At 45.4% G+C, this 20,493-nt stretch overlaps 1 protein-coding gene across 1 annotated transcript in view; it reads right to left on the bottom strand.

Moving 5' to 3' along the window:
* Positions 1–17,319, bottom strand: part of PAPSS1 (3'-phosphoadenosine 5'-phosphosulfate synthase 1) — an 82,425-nt gene extending 65,106 nt beyond the window's left edge. The window contains exons 1-2 of the mRNA XM_075066546.1: positions 17,097–17,319; positions 8,025–8,139 (exon numbers count right to left, since the gene is read on the bottom strand). Of these exons, the coding sequence (XP_074922647.1) occupies positions 8,025–8,139; positions 17,097–17,156 (175 nt within the window). The 5' untranslated portion in view covers positions 17,157–17,319. The remainder of the gene's footprint in view (positions 1–8,024; positions 8,140–17,096) is intronic.
* Positions 17,320–20,493: the final 3,174 nt, after the last annotated feature.

Raw genomic sequence — 20,493 nt, 5'->3', positions numbered from 1 at the left:
TAATACCCCTCCAACCTATCATCAAGTATCTACTAACCCAACCTGCGCAATAAGCCCACTACTTTTCACAACGGTTCTTATACCGGTCCGTCTGTACATGAAAAAGCGCTCGGTGCATATCCTTGGCCCCACAGACAACTTGCCAACCTGAAACTACTTCTCCCATAACCATGCACACCTGATACCATATGTACTTCACCCTCAGGGAACACCAACTCCATGAAACAAACCTCATGACTTCTTTGCCAACTCTGCCCCACATAATCACACCAGCGACACCTCACAGGAACCTAACCAGATCAGCCATACCATCACTAGGAATCTTCACCTGCATGTCCACCATGTAATAACCCATTTCATTTAATGACGAGCAAATGCCCCCTACTGCGATCTGTAACATCGGCTCCAAACTGGACTCGTCTCTTACAGAAAAGGATAAATGACACGAAATCAAATATCAGGGATGAATATACCAAAAACCTGTAGAGTCAAGCCATCTGATTACAGGTCACTCACTCTGGGTATAAGCTCAGTAGCTCTCTTTCAAGATTGTCCATCCTGCTAGCAAAAATACCTCTTCAAGGACCACACTTCCAAAGAGAAACTACTGAGCCTTGAGTTCATCGATAAGATTTTGGAGACACAATCAAGGGCTCAGGGACTAACAAAGACTGTGAATGCTTGCCATACAGAACAGTCTCCTCCTTGCGTTTTCACACCTCAACGCTGAACAGGGCCTCATCCTCCCTGAGTTGAACTCTAACGCTCTTTCTCTAGCTACCTGCTAGGCATATATTACTTGCCTCTGGAAATTCCACTACCTGCGGCTCGTGGCGAGAAGTGGGAGGTCATCACCCGACGAACGCTTCAGACGCTCCCAAATGTCATGTTGGCTATAAGCTGGGCCTTGCCAACTAGGATCTCTGCGTTGTTTTACAGAGAGTCAGTCTCTCCTTGCGCCTGAACGACGTACGGGCCGGTGAATGATCGTGCCATTACCAAAGAAAAAAGCGCTGACAGACAATGCTTTGCCAAGCAGCCTCCCGCCCGGGCAACGATTACAACTTGCTAATGATCTCGCGCCAGCAGTTACGAGCGCTGCACGGAGAGCGACAAACGAGAACACATTGTTTATGTGCGTTACACTGACTGCCAGGTGGCCCACAGCGTGCCACACTTGCAGCGCTATTTGAAGCGGTCACTCTGGGCAGCTATCCCACATGAGGCACGCTTCGTATTCCTCTGTGCCGCGAAGACTGTGGGGGAAGACAGAAAGGGAGGGTTGCGGAGGCATCCTGGGTCGTCCCAATGCCTCGGAGCATTGCTTCACATATCAGCAATCCCTGTACTTCCGTCTGCATTGGCCACCATCTTTCAAGGGTTATGTACCTGGCACGCCCTGCCCTGCCTCTTTAGGCTTGCGAGGATCGGATCCCGAACTGGGTTGACTTCTAGGACGCTGCTCGCTGACCAACACGTCACAAGAGGGGGGTGGGTGTTATCTCCTTAAACTACACAGGCAAAGGAGTGTGCAGCACTGATCTCACCCACTGAGACTAGCTATGACACAAGATACTTGTGGCCATTTTGTGGAGGTGTTGATCACAGTGGAACGCCACTTTTGGGCTCAGGAAACAAGAACAGAGCGGTGGGAATCACATGTTGAGCATAGTCTGAGATGTATGAGCAGTGGCTGAGGAACTTTCGCATGAGGAAAGACACATTCATTGGACTGTGTGATTGAGTGCCTGGTGCCCCCAGCGCCTGGGGTGCAAAGTACAGGAACGAGAAATCCCCTGCCGATAGCTAAGTCATCCAATTGCACTGTGGAAGCTGGCTTTACTCCAGCCTTGTTACGATCGGTCGCTAACCATCATTTGGAGTGTGGAAAGTCAAACAGTTGGGAGTCATGTTGATAGAAGTGTAACAGGGTGTGATGGGGCAGGCCAGATGTCCTAAACAGTAAAGTACTAAGAAACAGTAGTTACCCCAGCTAAACAAATCCTAGGACCATGGTAACCAAATGCCAGTTGCTCACAGGTTAATCAAGGTACCTGGGCCAATTAAGATCTTTCTAGAAGGAGGCAGTGAGATAGCACTTTATATTAGAAACACTCTGCAGCCAATCTCAAGGCAAGGCTAATCAGGGCACCTGGGTTTAAAAAGGAGCTCACCCAGTCACGCAGGAGGAACTAGAGGAGAAGGAGTGTGTAGAGGAGCTGGAGTCAGGCAAGGATGCTGGAGAGTGAGATGTGTAGTGTATGCTGGAGGATTGAGGAGGACACTCTCTTCTTATTTCTAAGACACCGCCCCCCCCCTCGCCCCCCCCCCCCCCTGGAGGAGGTCTGTGTGAGGATAAAGAGGTTTGGAGGAGAAGGAGGCCATGGGGAAGTAGCCCAGGGAGTTGTAGCTGTCATGCAGCTGTTACAGGAGGCACTATAGACAGCTGCGATCCACAGGGCCCTGGGCTGGAACCCGGAGTAGAGGGCGGGCCCAGGTTCCCCCCAAACCTCCCAACTCCTGATCAGACACAGGAGGAGCTGATCCAGACTGTGGGTTCCACAAGAAGGGAAGATCACTGAGGTGACCAAATCCGCCAATAAGCGCAGGACCCACCAAGGTAGAGGAAGAACTTTGTCACAAGGGCCATTAATTGCATCCTGCTCCGAAAGACTGTGACTCTGGGCAATGTGCAGGACATTGTGGATGGCTTTGCACAAATGGGCTTCCCCAAATGCAGAGGCGTTATCGATGGCGTGCACATTCTAATTCTGGCACCAGACCACCTCGTCACTGAGTCCATTAATCGCAAGGGGTATCTCTCAATGGTTCTCCAAATGCTGGTGGATCACCGTGGGCATTTCACAGACATTAACACAGGCTGGTCTGGAAAGGTGCATGACACACACATCTTTTGGAACACTGGCCTGTTCAAGAAGCTGCAAGCAAGGGCCTTCTTCCCTGACCAGAAGATCACTTAAGGGGAAGTCAAAATTTCCACTGTGACCCTGGGAGACACCCTCCTACCCCTTAATGCCATGGCTCATGAAGCTGTACACAGGGCAACTTGACAGCAGCAAGGAGAAGTTCAACAACAAGCTGAGCAAGCGCAGAATGACTGTGGAGTATGCATTTGGCCGTTTAAAAGTTCGCTGGCAATGCCTGTATGGGAAGCTGGACATGGCCGATAACAATATTCCTATGCTTATAGCTGCGGTGCTGTATGCTCCATAATATTTGTGAAAGGAAGGGTGAAAGCTTCACTCAGGGCTGGACCGCAGAGTCTCAGCACCTGGAGGCTCAGTTTGAACATTAGAGGGGCACAGCACGGGACCATAAGGATCAGGGATGCTTTGAGCCAGCAATTTGAAGCCAAAAGCCTCTAATATTTGTTGCTATGCTCATGACTGCAGTGCTTGTAATGCTAGGAGATGACTGGATCACATGATGCAATAAGGGTCTTTAACATAATTGTATGTTGCTTTGCAGTGCTCTTTTTGCTTTCACTTAATAGAACAAAGATTGCTTTCAAACAAACACAATTCTTTTATTGAAAGACAACCACCAGAGGAAAGAGTCAAACAAAAATCATCAGCAGGGAGGGTGATGGGGGGAAGGGAAGGTCTCAAGAGAAGGAGGGGTCCCGGGACAGCTACAGATTTGTGTATGTCCACAGATCATACCTAACCTTCTCCTTTGGAGTACTATGCAGCGGGTGCTGGACTTCAGCGGGGCCAAACTGCAAATGGGTGGGTGTTGAGTGCAGTGGGTAGTGGAATTCCACAGTGCTGAACTGTGAGGAGGGAGGAGTGGAATGCTGTGGGTAGAGGGCGGAGCCAGGAGGTTGATAACAGTGTGTTGGCAGTGGGCAGGGGGGTGGGCGGGCGCACATGGGAAAGAGTTTTGCGACAGGGGAGAGTAGGCATGGAATTGTTCGCTTTGAAGAGCTAGTATCGCCTGGAGCGTGTCCGCTTGGCGCTCCATAACTGTTAAGAGCTGCTCTGTGGCTTCTTTCTGGTGTGCCGCGTTCTCCTTTCAGTCCCTCTTCTCGCTGTCCCGCCACTCCTTCAATTCTTTTTTCTCAGCGGCAGAGTGTATCATAAAGTTCACGCATAACATCCTCCTTAGTTGTTCTTGGCCCCTTTCTAATTCTGCACAGACATTCTGCCGCCGATAACAAAGAGGGAGGCTGTGCTCCTAAGGTGATCTCTGTGAAGTTTAAATGCAATATTTTACAGAAGCAGTTTTGTTTGCAACACAGACACTGTTTCAGTGCTTTAAAACACAGTCAGTACTCACACACCTGTTACTAACTGGCTGACCCCAGGCAAGCACGAGCCACAAAACCCTCAAAACGGTGAGTAGCTGCAGGGCCAGATCCTGACCCTGCTGTACACTGGGCATGTGGCACTTGGGGAGAGCCAGCACTGTAGGGGGGTGTAGTGAGGTGGTGTGGCTCCCCTCCTCCCCAGGGAGGGTTGAGCCCCGTCAATCATCCCCCAGGGCGGAACCGCTGGGCGGAAGTCCTGCCCCTCAGAGGGTCAGGCGGCGACCTGGAAGGATAAAAGCCGGGCCCCAGCCTTCAGTCAGAGCCCAGCCACCGGCAGGAGCAGACGTGCCCACTGACCCTCGTCACTGGGAAGCCGCTGAGGCCAGAGGCCAGTATGAGGAGCTGCCCCGCAGTCGCTACGACGAGGAGCTGCCAGAGCTGCCCCACAGTTGCTACGACGGCCCCGAGGAGCCCCCAGACCAGACCTGGCCCGCTGGCCCGGAGGTATTCCCAGACCTGCCGCCCAGCCCTGACTGGGAAGAACCCATGGTGCTGGACGCCCCAGCGGACCAGGTAGGAACCGAGGGGGAGACTCGAAGTAGCCCGGGGGCAGCCGACTACAGTCAGGCTGCAGAGGGCCCTATGCCTATGTCAGTGTGTTTCGGTCAGGATCCCCACTGATCGCCACTAGCGGCAACAGCCGCTACTAGGGCCCCGGGCTGGAACGCAGAGGAGTGGGTGGGCCTGCATTCCCCCTGCCACCCGTAACCGGGTGGCAGAATCCCCCTATTGACCTAGCCCCTGCTCTGCCCTGCCCCAAAGGGCCAGAGCGGATAAACTGCGACTGTGTTTGTCGGTGCCCCGCCCGACCCAAGGGCTGGGCCCCTATTGACTTTGCCACTGCTCTGTCCTGCCCTAAAGAGCCAGAGCGGAACAAGCCATCGTAACGGTTTGCCGGGCACCCACCTGAACCAGAGGCTGGGCCCTGTTTAACTGTGCCGCTGTTCAGTCCCGCCCACAGGGCCCGAACCGCCGGAGCTGACTGCAGTCCCGAGGGCGACCGGTGTGGCTCCCCCCCTCCTCAGGGAGGGTTGAGCCCCGGCACCCGCTCGTCCACAGGGGGGCCTGATAAGCATTCCTGTCCCTACACTTTCCACAGGATGTGATCATTATGGAAGACATCTTGCTGCTGAGGGTGAGCAGGGAATCAAGGGAGGATCTTCTCCAAGCCTGCAGCTTCCACCCTGGTACCTATGCAGCTAGCCTGTGTGCAGCAATGGCCCCCCCACTCGTCAAGGCAAAGTGTCATAGGAAAGTTAACATTAATGGGGCAAGAAACAAAGCAGCTCTGCCAAGGAACCTGTGGCAGCGGATTGCCCAATATCTCCATGAGAGTTTCCTGGAGATCTCTAAGGAAGATTCCCATGAAGTGAGGGAGTCAATCAACAGCCTGTTCCTCTCAGATTAGGCATGAGTGGGAGACAAGCCTGCTTTCTGCAACCCTTCTGCCCCCAACAACTTGCTTCAGCAATTCCCAAAATCAGAGCCACTTACCAGGGGCCTCCTCTCCTGTTTGTGCTTCACCAAGATCCGACTGCTGTGACTGGCTAGGCTCCTCCAGAGTACAAAAGAGCTCCTGGCTGCATGCATCTCTGACCTCTGAGTCATCCTCTGCCTTTGGGTCTCCTCCCCCTCCTTCGTCAAGATTTCCTCCTCCTAGCTCGGTCCACTCTTGATTGGCACGAGAGCCAACAAAATATCCACACGGTCCTTCACTGGGGGTGGGGGGGGTCCCACCAAGTATTACATCCAGCTCTTTGTAGAACTGGCAGTTTTTGGGCGCAGCACTGGATCAGCTGTCTGCCTCCCGCACCCGTGGTAGATGTTTAATAGCTCCCTCTCTTTGACCCTGCACTGCAATGTATCCCGGTCATGGCCCCTTTCTATCATGCATCATGAAATCTGTCCGTAGGTATCATAATCCTAACGGCTGGAGCGCAGCTGGGACTGCACTGCCGCCTCTCCCCAAATGCTGATGAGGTTCAGCAGCTCGGCATTGCTCCAAGCAGGGGATTGCCTGGTGCACGGAGCAGGCATGGCCACCTGGAAAGATGCACTGAGACCACTGCACGCATCACCAAGCAAACAGGAAGGGGACTTTCAAATTTGCAAAGGAATGTACGGGGTGGGGCTGACAGTTGGTCACCTGAGAGCAGGGCAGTAGAGTTAAAACCAATGGCCAGAGAGGTGAGAACAGGCATTGTGGGACACCTCCTGAAGGCCAATCACAAAACTATAATCACCTTGGGTATCTACACTGGCACTGCAACGCTGTAGCCCCGGTGCAGAAAGCTCTGTGCCTCTCGCCGGGGTGGTTTTTTTAGAGTGCTGCATCTGTGCTGGTTCTGCACACTAAGCAGCTTGGCAGTGTGTACACCTTGGGAGTTACAGCGCAGAAAGCTGCTTTATGTGCAGAAACTTGCCAGTGTAGATGTGGCCTTCTCCGTCTTTGCTTATTTTTAAACAGAGGATCGAGCTCAATGATCTTAGCTGATTGCAGCTGGAAACCGAGAACCCACCTCTCTCCATACCATGAATAGGCAGGAACGAAGCCAAGCCATTTAGGACTTCATAGGTCAAAAGCCAACACCTTGAACTTCGCTCTAAATCCAATGGGCAGCCAGTGCAGTTCCCACAGCAATGGTAACTCTCAAGAAGCTCCACTTAACACTCTACTGGATACTTCAGCAGGTTATATTTGCAGCTGGATTCAGTGCCAGTGTTAATGCTGTCTAGCTGAAATTGTTCAACTAGTCCTCCCACAACAGTGGTGTAATATACTGGTAGCCTTTTAAAACTCCCATAATGCACTGCTTCTGGAAGTTGTGCTGAGAAATGAGGGACAGGATTAGGACCCTAGACAAATCTGCAACTGAAGCAGTTTAAAACAGTGTTAAGTGTGAACATAAAGCAAATATGTAGGAGTATAAACACTGATCCATTTTGGTTTAAACCACTACAGTACAATGGGTTAATTTACACATAGTTCAACTCTGGTATAGAAAATGCCCCAGCAGCACAGGTAATATGCTGCTTTAATAATGAGTCTGATAACTGGGGGGGTGGGGTGTTTTCCCCCCACCTTTTTTTTTTATTTTTTTTTTTTTAAAGAGAGACAGAAATCCAAAGCCAGAGTAAAGGAAAAATCTTGAAAAAAATGTTAAAAAGGACATTACAAAAGTGAAAGAATGACTCAACAATGCCATTTTAAATGATATTTTGAAGAAAATTCTTGATCCAGGCTATTTGGCGTACTTGAAATCATGTTAAAAGCAGAAAGACCATCTTACTGTCTGTCCTACAGTAAATTCCTGCAACCCTGACCAGGATCCCACTACACAGATTTATAGAGAAACGTTTGCTCTCCTACACAAACTTTTTGTATTTTGTGAGACCTGTGATTCTACAGAACACTTCCAAGAACCTCTCTTCAAAAAAAAAAAAAAAAGGGGGGGGAGAGAGGGGGGACTGAATATCTCCTTTTACAGCTAACACTCAGCTCTTTCTAGGACATAAGCAAACTTTTCCCTACTCTGACTGTTAAGTCAATAAACTAGCAGTAGCCCCTTTGTTTTAATCTAAGCCTCATACCTACATTTAGCAAGAAAAAGCTGAAAAGAAGAAAGAGAAGATACAATGGGCAAACAAAAATGAAGAAAAGCTTCATAAATCCATGCAGAGGGTTTGATTGTACCTGTTAACCACACTGTACAGCCGCGAAAGCCACCTCTCGTCCCCACCACTTGGCCTCTCTTGTTCCTGCTGACATGATGGGCTTGATAAGTGACATTGGTAGCTCTCTGCATTCCCTGTAGATAGGACAGTTGATTTGGTTAAGTTATTCACGCATACAAAGGGAGACTGACAGGCAAACTAATAAAAGAAAAAACAACATTCAATCGATCCTCAGCAGCATAAAGCCAAAGGGCACAAAGGAAGTTAAACAGACCACCTGTGTGGGCTACATATATTGAACTCCCCACTTTCCACCTTAGGGATGGCTGGGCTACTCAATTATTGCATGCAAATTTGACTGGCTAAAAATATGAGGTCAGATTCTAAAACACCCTTATTTAGGTAATTAGAAAACCAGTTAGATTTTTTCAGCAGTACTGTAAATTCTTTAGATTAAGGAGAAACTATTCTCACAGGATTGTAACAAGGTTCCCATTACAAGGTTTAATCTTTGCTCCTTTCTAAATTCCCCAAAAAGGGTCCTTTTCCCTGCAAATTGTGCACATGTGATCTGATTTCCATCTAGACTACCCTGCCTTTAGGTAAATCTTCTTTCAACTTCTAACATGCCTTCCACTATCATTCCAACCTAAATGTAGCACTTCGCCTACGGTCCTATAGCTATATGGTCTTCTGCCATGAGACATTCAACCCCAAAGTGCTGGCAGTGTCCTGGAGACTTTGAAGGGCAGGGCTGAAATTCTCTGCCTTCTCCACAAGCAAGGCAATGTCGGTGGCATAGTCTTGATCAGCGGACGCTTCTTGGCCAGCCTTGATTCCAACACATGGAGCGGCAAGTCCTAATATCCAGTCAGCTGCTCTACAGAAGAGTGCTAGGGATAGAATGCATCCTTGCTGCACACCTGAAATTGTGCTGAAATGGAGCAAAAGCCATAACTCAAAGTGCACTCCTCACACTAGTACTGGTGTGAAGATTGCATGCCATGTTTAACAAAACATCTAGAATGCCAACTCCTTTCAGTCTGAGCCCAAGTGTTGACCTGTCAACCAAACTGAACACCACTTTGATACCAATAAATGCCATGTGAAGCAGGAGGTTAAATTCTCAGCACAGCTCAGCCAGGAGCTGGAGGATAGGGACAGCATCCAGTGTCAATCACCCATCAGTGAAACCTGACTGCTGTGGATGACAATATCTGTCATGCAGCAGCTGCATCCTACTAAACAGAATGAGACCGAAGACCTTTCCAAGCACTGATAACAATGAGATCAGCCTATAGTTCCCAGACTCGGTGCAAGATTCTTAGCCCTCGTTCAGGGACACTATGATGCCAATTTTCTGTTCTGGTGGTAATTTGTCTGAAGCCTGCACTTTTAAGAACAGTCGATGCAAGCCGATGCTCACTGATTCCAAGGCACTTTTGAGTAGCTCACATGGAATACCATCAGGTCCAGCAGCACTTCCATTCTGCACCTTTGGGAAGGTCTTTCGTACTTCCTCAAGTGACAGAGGATCAGTGTTTTCCCCATGTGGGCCATGTGTTGTTAGGATATAGATATTTAGGCCTGTCTGCAAAGGTCTATACTTTAAGAATTTAGGTGTATTCTTATCACTTACCTAGTTATAGAGGTATAAAAGAAAATCAAAAATCACCTCTCTGTGTAGTGGCCTTCTCTTACTGTGACAATCTGAGGCCTGGTTCTTTAGCAGCCATAAACTGGGAAATGTATGGTCACGTCCTCACATTCCAAACTAGTCATATTAAAATAAGGCAATCTGGGTCTTTTAGGAAGTGATTCGATCTATCACCTCCAGAGGAAGGAAAGAACCTAGAAATTTAGTTTGACAGTTTTCTTATCAATAGACACAGCTGGAGAACCCTTATGTCTGTATAGATGTAGTTGTGAAATCCTCACTTCTGTATTGTTTTGTATGTTTATTTGCATGGTCTCTGTCTGGTTCTGTGATTGTTTCTGACTGCTATATAATTAATTTTGCTAGGTGTAAACTAATTAAGGTGGTGGGATATAATTTGTTAGCTAATCATGTTACAATACGATAGGACTGGTTAGGTAAATTTTAGTAGAATGATTGGTTAAGGTATAGCTGAAAATATTACTATATAAATTAGGGGCAAACAGGAAGTAAGTTGGGATTCAAAAATAAGGAAAAGGAACTCGAATTTAAGCTTGCTGGAAGTTCACCCCAATAAACATTGAATTGTTTGCACCTTCGGACTTCGGGTATTGTTGCTCTCTGTTCATGCAAGAAGGACCAGGGAAGGGTGAGAGTGAAGGAATAAACTCTCTAACATGCAGTTTACCAGATCACATAGCTCTGGACAGTTGTCAGCAGGTGTGTGGTTCAACACACTTTCATAATATTTTTCCATCTGTCCAGGACATCGTTTGTTAATGAGAAATGATTACGGGGAGAAGGGTTAATAGATTTGGCCAAGACGTTTTATAAAGAACTATTTTATAATATAAATAACCTACTTATATAGCACTGTAAGCATGTGTGACACAATCTAGTCAAAAAAGAAGTCATTCCTGTCAAGGTGACCTTACAATCTAAGGCCCTAAACCAGCAGAGTGATCAGCAGGGGCAGTCCCTTAAATTCAGTGGGATTTCATAAAGGCGTAGAGGGCTGCTCATGTGAATCACTGCAAGACTGAGGCCTAAATTAGGTAATTAGACAACAGATCATAAGAGATATGACAATAAAGGAGAAAAACAAAAACACAAAGCATCTTAGAAAAGGATTCTCAAAAAATGCTGAATTTGCTTAATTAAACACACTGACATTACTAAATTCACTTTCTGGATTCAGCAATTTGTTAGTTTTAAAGTGAGGTTTATGAGGGACAGGTACTCTGGAGTCCAAAGTGAGATGCTTAATTAGGAGAAATTCAGAGATATGATACAGAATACTAAAAATGTGCACTGCAGAAACAATAATGGGAAAATACCAGCCACTCATATTTAGTATGTTCATCACCACTTCGCTCTTAGACCATGTCTACACTTACGGGTAGACCGGCACTGCTGCGATCGATGCAGCGAGTGTCAATTTAGCAGGTCTGGTGAAAACGAGCTAAGTCAACGGCAGAGCGCTCTCCCAGCGACTTCTATCCTCCACTTCCCCGAGAAGCATAAGGTAAGTCAGCGGGAGAGCGTCTCCCGTCAACACAGCGTGGTATAGATACCATTGTAAGTCAACCTAAGCTATGTCGACTTCAGTTACGTTATTCACCTAACTGGAGCAGCATAATTTAGGTCAACTTAGCGCGGAAGTATAGACAAGTCCTTACTTTTGCTTTAGACATCTTCATTGACATAGGAAACCTTATTCCCCCTGCCATATAAATCTCGCACAGTCTCAACTTGGGGGTGGGAGGGAAGACAGTCAGTGGGAAGCAACACACGAGCATCTCCTTTAACAATAACCTGAAGTATTAAAAAAATTAGTATTTTCCCTCAGCTGTATGTACAGAAAGACCCTGTTTAATCTAGTAAAAGAAGCATTCATCCATCATCACTATTTCCAGTGGCACGCACAATGCCATCCTCATTCTCGCTTTCCCCTATTCCCCCAACACACCGTGTCAAAATACCTTTCAAAACTAGAACCCAGGACACACTATTCCAGTGCTTCTGCTGCTGGCTATACCAAGCTGCAGCAGCAGAAGTCACATCAGTTTTCCCTGGTGTTCTAGAGAAAGCTGTAGGCAGCAATGAAAGTGACAAAGATCAGATCATTATCATTCTGCTGCTGCTTGAAAGAACTGTGAGCTCCAGCAGAAAGAGGCAGTGGAGTCATTCACTAGGGAGGAAGACTCCGAATCAGAGTCTGAGTCTGGCCAAGGATAACTTAGCAGAGACACTTCAGAAGCAGAAAGCTGAGGAAGTGAAGAAGAGACACACACCCAGCACAGCAGCCAGCAGGCTCTGTGGGTGTACACCTCTACCTCAATATAACACTGTCCTCGGGAGCCAAAAAATCTTACTGCGTTATAGGTGAAACCGTGTTATATCAAACTTGCTTTGATCCACCAGAGTGCGCAGCCCCGCCCCCCCAGAGCACTGCTTTACCATGTTATATCTGAATTTGTGTTCTATCGGGTTGCGTTATATCGAGGTAGGAGTGTAGTCATGGTTGGGACCCAGCAAGCTGTAGCCCAGGTCCTGGTCCAAGAGTAGCCAATGTGTAGAATTCAACCTCAGGAAAGAGAACAGTCTGACACCTGTGTTGCGGTATACTTCTTGGGATCTCATGGAGGAACAGCAGTGCATAAGTCCAGTAACAGTGGCAGTGTTGCATTTATGACCTTTAGGCTGTTAAAAATCTTATAGTATAAAAGTGCTGTTGAATTTGGCCAACAAGAATGGCTCATTTATATAAATCTAATTATATTCCCTTCAGTGTTGATTCACATCTGTAGATAAACCTTATTATATTGGCACCATTCATTCTGATATACATAAAGGCTTTCTCAGCATTTATATTGTAAAATATAAATCCCTGAATAAATTAACTGTTTGCTTCTTCCAACTGAAATTAGATGCACATAAACATATTGCCAGGAAATACTGTATTCAAGTAGAGCCAAAAAACAAAACAAAACAAAAAAAAACAAAAACAAAAACAAAAACACTGTCTTTAGACTTTGTGTACTTATTATTTTAGCATTTTTTGGTCTTTCTGCAATCTTTCAGACTATAATTTGAAATTTTACATTTAAAATCAACTTAATATTTTGGAATACTGCACATTTTGAATGATCATTGTTAATTTTTCATAACATTTAAGTGTCATATGCAAAATTAAAACTACTGCATATTGTGGATTGGTGCAACAGTGCAATATTGTGCAATATTGATTTGTGTCACTTTAAGATCCCAAAAGTGGGATTTCCAAAAGCACCCAAATGACTTAACACAAGTCTTATGAACTCCAGTGACTTACATGCTTTAGAAAATCCCACTTTAAATAAATAATGTGTAAGTGTTATCAGCATATTTACCTAAGATAGTAAGAGTATGTTACATGCTTCCCTGAAACTTTTTCCTCACAAAAGAAAATTATTTTGAAGTAATAAGACTGGGATGTCCTTGTTTTATTGTCCTTATAATGAATGAATGTAATATTCCTGGGTTGTTGTATAGATATTTTTGTCTCAAAGGTATATAGACTCTTTTCTGGAAAAATCAGTATTTCTAGCGTGTGTCTATTAGAACATTTACTCTTTCACAAGTGAATGGCTTATTTCTGTTAAACACAACTGGGTGGGCAGGACTGAATGGATACTCTTGTTTTCCTCTACTGCAGGGCTAGCTGTTCCAAATACATATTTTTTTCTTCTTTGAAATCAGGAAGTGAGACTAGCCAATCAGCTTTCTGGAGTATCTCCAATTTATTATATGTACCTGAACTAGTTTATTTCTTGAATCTATTCCAAAGTTGTCTGGCTACTGAATTAATGCATTGGTTGTAGCTTTATAAAAGCCTCCTTGTTAACTTCCACAGGCAGATAGAGCAAGAACTGGGAAACCAGCTTGCTTACTGTTCAAGTGGGAATCTTACATGGAAACTGAAGAAGTCTGAACCACCAGTTAGAATGGAATTCAAAATTTTATTGAGAAAAAATTACAAAAGGTACATTGGTGCACTATTGTTATCTTTAATTAGAAAGAACAACAGCCCTAGTGTTCCTGCGGCTGCCCTTAGTTTTGCTAGCACAGTAAAATTGACTGGATACTTTTGCATTTCAGTGCAACCCTATGGGCAGTATTAAAACTGTCAGGAATCATAACAATTTTGCTCAACTTTCCCAAGCAACTGATCCTTAGCCCTAGAGCTGTTGCTGTGGATCAGGCTGGTAGCCACTGCCTCACATCTTACTTCCCTCTCTTTTTCTGTGCTGTTACCTAGCTGGTTGGTTTATACCTCTGACTCATATGATTGGTAAATTTCTGGAGCCCTGAAGTCAGCTGGAAAACATACCCACAGAATTATTGAAAAACCCTTTTGTTCTGGAGATATTTAAGTGTTCAAATGTTGAAAATTCTTCACCAAAAATAAAGCTGAACACAGAGGTCTATGTCAGCTCTCCCAACCCTTCCCTTCTCCAGCCAAAATACTAGAGAATCATAGTTTGTCAAACATAATGCAACATGCCCAAGTTATAGACTGCAAAATAAACAAGCCACGGTTAAGATGTGGTACAGAAACTGAGGTAATTTTCCATTATTTAGGGCAGTGGCGCTAGAGCTACTGAGGCTACTGTGAATTATTCATTATTAATAATCCCGTTTTCTGTAGCACCAGCTGCACAATTTGGTGGTAAGCTGTCCAGACGAGGAAAATTTGTATTGCATCAAAACCGGCTTAATTTTCCAATTATGCTCAATTGAGAACAAATTAAAGTCATTAAATCTTAAAGCTGCTCTCAAGAGATTGAGTCCAGATTCAGCTTTCATTTGGAGTTATGGGGGGTTTTGTCATTTACTTGAAAAGGAATAGTATTGAGCCATTTGGTTTTAAAGGTGAGCTGCAAAATGAAAAATTAGTCGTGTTGTTAGAAAAGGGGTGTATTCTGGGATTCATAACTTTTGGAACCTTTTTATCGTTTCCTGACACATAGCTGCCACCCGGTAGGTTTTTGACACTGAAAGCACACCTCTACCCTGCTATAACTCGACCCGACATAACACAGGTTCGCATATAGAGTGGTAGCAGAGGGGCTCCAGCAGCGCTTTAAAGGGACCAGACTCCCCGCAGCGGCCAGAGCCCGGAGCTCTTTAAATCACTGCTGGAGCCCTGCCACCCCTACCCCAATATAACAGGGTTTCAGCTATAACGCGGTGGGAGGGATTTTTGGTTCCCCACGACCGCGTTATAGCAGGGTAGAGGTATATCATGCTGACTTCCACAGTAGCCTCACTTTGGGGAACATCCAGCACATATTGCTGAAGTTAATAGCATTTGGTACTTTACCTTTGCAGGTTACTCACATCACCACAGTTAAACATTACACAGTACTAGTGAAAACTCAGTAATGTACATGGACTATTGACATTAGCTGTCTTAATGAATAAAAACATTGCTAAAATTAAGTGACACTGCTGAGGTAAATTTGCCCCTGACAATTTAGATTTGGTAAGCAAGTGAGTTTATACAATCCTAAAACCAATAGCCACGGGGAAGGAGGATATTAAAATTCCAGATAAGACCAAAACAAAAACATCCCCTGCAGTGCTTATAACAACTCAGGCAATGAACTAACCCAGGAAATAGTGTCTATAAAACAAAGATAAGAGTGACTAGCCTTACATATCTTTTCAGTTAAATAAAACACCAGCAGGTACAGTGACTAGCAGGTGTTTTTAAAAATGTTTTAAAGACACATGGAGTTGCTAGTAACTTGTTTTGTTTTTCAAAATATTTGATTTTAAACCAGTACTCCCTTAATGCCAACTGCCCAGAATGTCATAAAATACTAGGTTTCAGAGGGGTAGCCGTGTTAGTCTGTATCAACCCTTGTGGCACCGTAGAGACTAACAAAATTTATTTGGGCACAAAAGCTTGTGCCCAAATAAATTTTGTTAGTCTCTACAGTGCCACAAGGACCCCTCAAAAATACTAGGTGAAGACAATGGACAAAATTCTCTCTTACATAAACCCATTGTAGTCAATTACAACAATGATTTTGGATCAGAGGGTTCTCCTACACTAGAAGCCAGAATAACTGAACACAAACAGTTTAAGATTAAAAAATGTCACGCGTTCCTCATTCTTGACATAGAATTAAGAACTTCCAACAATTTGATACAATAAGTTAGCATGGAAACAACTTACAGGCACATGTTCTGACCAACAGTATTATCTCTGAATAATACCGAAGGAAAGAGTTGAACACCAAACAATTTAGGAACAGAGATCCCACCTGTTATGTCTAACATTCATGTGTGGTAGTATATCAAGACATACTAGTTTTCAATTTTGAAGTTTACTTACCAAAGGAATTTGCAGGAAACTACAGAGCAATACTTTGACACTAGCTGCTTATGTCTACAATATTAATGGTATAGTAAGAAATATTACTTATTATGCAAGGAATAGAGGCCAATCTTTCCAAATCACATCTGCTTAAATATAGCATTATTTTCAAACTCCCAATCATTTTCACACACTATATCAAAAATAATATGTGTTCTCAGGGAAGGCTTCTTCTTTCTCCCTGGTTTGCGAGTCTTTGGCCTGCCCTGTAAATTGATCTGCCCATATGACCACACCTCTATGAATAAGAACCATGGTTTTCAATGTTTGGCTTAAATCTTACTTTGACAGTTTTCCATTTAGTCACCACATTACAAAGAACCTCAGTCTTAAGCTGCCCCAGATTTATGAATGGTTACATTGTACATTGAATCCTTCATCTTTCCCTCTGCCAACATATTTGAAGCAGAGGAACCAAGGTGCAAAAGACAGGAGTGAAAGCCTGAAATCTGCATTTTTCCCTGTGCAAACCCCCCTTCCTACCTCTTCACCCGGAGCCAAATTTTCAAAACATAAAGAACGGCCCCTGAAGGCAAAGCCCCAGTGAATGAAGAGATGCGCTGGTACCCAGACTCACTCGTGGGGGGAGGTAGGCTTTCACGGGTATATTCATTTTAAGCAAATATTTACATTCTCTGGGTAGGGAGATTCTGACGTTTCAATGAGGCATTTACAATCCGATTGCACCGCCACACCCTAACCCATCCAAGTGCCAAGGATTCAAGTCACCGTCGCTCGAAATCACACACACACACCCGTGTGCAAACGGCACGCACATCCTCCCTCGCCGCCCCTCACCTTCTGCAAACTGCAGACCCAGCCCGTGCAATGGGAACCGCGAGCCGGGGACACAGGCTGCTGCTGCTACTGCCTCTCTCGAGCTAGTAACCCAGTCTGCAGACGAGCAATGCCACATCAGCACAGGCAGACAGAGCCACCAGTTTCCCAATTTCTCTCCCTCCTGCCCCCGCCCCTGCGCTACCGGTGCAGCTCCCCAAGCCGCTCACCCAGCTTTGCACCGCGTTGCTCAGCTTGACTTTCTTGCTCTGAGTCCCAGGCCGCTCCATTGCCAGGAGAAGGGCGCGCGCGGTGCGAGAAGGAGGGCGGGCTTCCAAACGGGGTGAGTGGCAGAGAAGAGACTCTTCGAATGCTGCCGGCTCGCGCTGAGATATCAGTTGCTCGTGCGCGAGCACCAGCTGCCGGAGGGCGGGGCGGGCACGCGCCGAATCGCCAAGACGGCAGAAGGGACCTATAGGAGGAGCAGCTGCCCGCGCCCCAGCCTGCCGCTACGCACAGGGAAGAGAGCACGCGCGCGCACCGCTCGGTTGTGACGCGCGAGAAGCCGGCTGTACCACGCACACACACGACAGGGACAGGCAGGGATGGGTTTGGGCTCTTCCGGTGTTGCCGCTCTAGCCCCTTGGCCCTTCGCTCTGCCTAGAGCCGGGCAGAGGGGAGATGGTGCGAGGCTCCAGGCCCGGGGGCAGAGGGCGGGACTGCGATGAGTGATTGATGTGCTACTGGTAGCCCAGTTCTTGCAGCCCAGGCCCAGCTTCATGCACATCCTCGGGGCAGCTGGCTGGGTCCTTCCAGCCTCCCCCCAAAGCAGCCTGGCTTGGGGAGCTTCCTAGAAATCCCTGCATAGGGAGCAGCCCCCTTGTCCTCCCCAAGCTCCTGGCCTCAGGTGTGATCAGGGCCTCAGACTGGGACCGCGGCACGGGGTTACGCCAGGTCAGTGAAGCGCTCCCCATCAGCTTACAGCATCACAGCTTAATGATTTAGTTGTTCAAGTTGTATTGCAGTACTGCCAACAACCATCAAGGCCGTGTACATGCACCCAGTAAGAGACAAGGCCTGCATTGAGCTATGTACAATCAAAATAGACAAGACAAAGCTGGGAAGGGAACCAGAGGCAGAAAGGGGAAGTGAAGACGTTGCCGTAACACCCAACTGTTGAACCACAACATTGTCACACCACATCAAGGATTTTTTGACACACATTGCTTCACATCATCACCATGTTACATCATGACATGATGAAAACTTGTCACGACACATTGCACCATTGTCACATTACATTGTGACACCTCACAGTGCATTGTAACATCCTTTTGTTGTGCACGTGTGATTCTGCTGCATTGTTGTCAGGTTGTAGAATGACAGCAATCGATATCCTGACAGGATGATATTTTAATATACCACCATCACTTTGCAATGCATTGTGCCAATGCAGTGTTAGGAATTTGTAACACATAAATTTGCCTCTTCAGACTGATTTACAAAATCAGCCCTATTTTGATTGTGCCCAAAAGAAGAAAAATGTTTTAAAAATGCATCTTAAAATGTTTATTCATGATATCAACTGACATACCATTAAAAGCTGGGGTTATAGAGACTCTGAGGGCAGTGAATTCACTGATGCCTATAATCAGAGGTCCAGCTTATGTAATTTGTACACCAATTAGAACGATGCATGCGCCCAGCTATAGCTGGCCACCACTGCAAACAGGTGAAGAGGGAATGCTGTGGCCAAGGGAACTTACAAAACAGGGACTGAAGAAAAGCAAAAACATAACAAAAAGAACATTAAAATAAAAGCAATCACTGAAGTGTACCAATGATAATATTATACTCTGAAGTATCTGATCTCATTGAAGTCAAGACCCCATTGGATCCCTGCTTTTCAGTTATTTTATATTCTAGGAACCTTTTCTTAATGGAAGTTGGAAGGAGAGAACTCGCAGGTCCCTAAGCAACTGCTTTATCACTTGTGCTAAATGTAAGAGAAATGATAGTGACAATCTGTACTTTGAATCACTGATATGTATTATATTTACTATATAAATTAGACATTTTACAGATGTCTGTACATTGTATGTTAACTGACAAAGGCCCTGTTCTAAGGAGAATGTTTCACTCACAACTACAAGTTAGAAAGATACCTTCTCAGAGGTACCAACTTGCTAGGTTTATGTATTCATCTAACGTTTAAATCACTTACAAAAGTTTGAGAGTTCTTTGAAATGGGAAAATTGTTAGAAATGTGCCCAGATAAATTATTAGTAAGTCAGAAATAAACAAACAATTAGCAAGGCAGTATTAATAAATTTATGGAATTAGGAAATACATTTATTGTAGTTGTTCATCGAGGTCTGAAGTGAATGATAAGGTAACATTCAGCCTGCTAATGAAGAATTTAACACTGGGTATAGTATGGGAGGAAGCTTTTCAAGAACTATAAACAGATGATCCCTTGTTACCTAGGGACACACTGACCATGATGGAGATTGACAGTCGCAGTCCTTGGATAAATGAGTCATCTCACAAAGACTTCCATAGATTGACAAAGAAAGAACATCCAGCTGCAGAACTAAAACTTAAAAATGTCCTTCTATTTTACTACTAGGTTGAATTAGGTCAGGCCTAGTTAACTGTTTCCCACACTGTAAGTCTAGCTACTATATTCAGCTTAATTTTTGTTTGAGATTTTCTATTTATTTTCAGTTGTGTGCTGTGATGCTTCCACGGCGTACCCAGGGTTGTGCGGTGCCTCGCTCCCAGCTGCCCTTAGCATGAGAAAGCCTTGCCTTTGCTTTCCATGGGTCAGCAGCCTGATTCCACTGGCCATGAGCAATGCAAGCACTTTTCTCTTGACCTACAGAAGCTCTGCTGTCCCTCTGCAAGTTAGTGATAACCATGCTCCAACCCTGGAGACCTCTGAGCAACCCGCTGGAGCAGGGATAGGCAACCTATGGCACGAGTGCCAAAGACGGCATGCGAGCTGCTTTTCAGTGGCACTCACACTGCCCAGGTCCTGGCCACCAGTCTGGGGGGCTCTGCATTTTAATTTAATTTTAAATAAAGCTTCTCAAACATTTTAAAAATCTTATTTACTTTACATACAACAATAGTTTAATTATATATTATAGACTTACAGAAAGAGACCTTCTAAAAATGTTAAAATGTATTACTGGCATGCGAAACCTTAAATAAGAGTGGATAAATTAAGATTCAGCACACCACTTCTGAAAGGTTGCCGACCCCTGCCCTGGAGTGTCCAGTCCTTGGTCTCCTGAACACTCTCAGAATTCACAGATTTGCTGCTCCCAAAGGAATAGTACCCCTCAGTTTACCAGTTACACCTCAGATGACAGCTCTGCTTAACACACATCACTTAAATATGTTGATAGTGAAAAAAGCAAAAGTTTATTTAACAAAGAGCAGAGATTTAAAAGATAAGAATTATTGAGAACAAATTATTACATATAAAATAAAAACATAACACACATTTTAGAACCTAGACTTACTTAATTAGTTTACTAGAGATACAAGGTGGGTTAGGTAATATTTTTTTATTGGGCCAACTTCTGTTGGTGAGAAAGACAAGCTTTTGAGCTGCACAGA

The sequence above is a fragment of the Chelonoidis abingdonii genome, chromosome 5, assembly GCF_003597395.2.
Source record: "Chelonoidis abingdonii isolate Lonesome George chromosome 5, CheloAbing_2.0, whole genome shotgun sequence".
Lineage (NCBI taxonomy): Eukaryota > Metazoa > Chordata > Testudines > Testudinidae > Chelonoidis > Chelonoidis abingdonii.
This window is presented reverse-complemented; position numbering and strand designations above follow the sequence as displayed.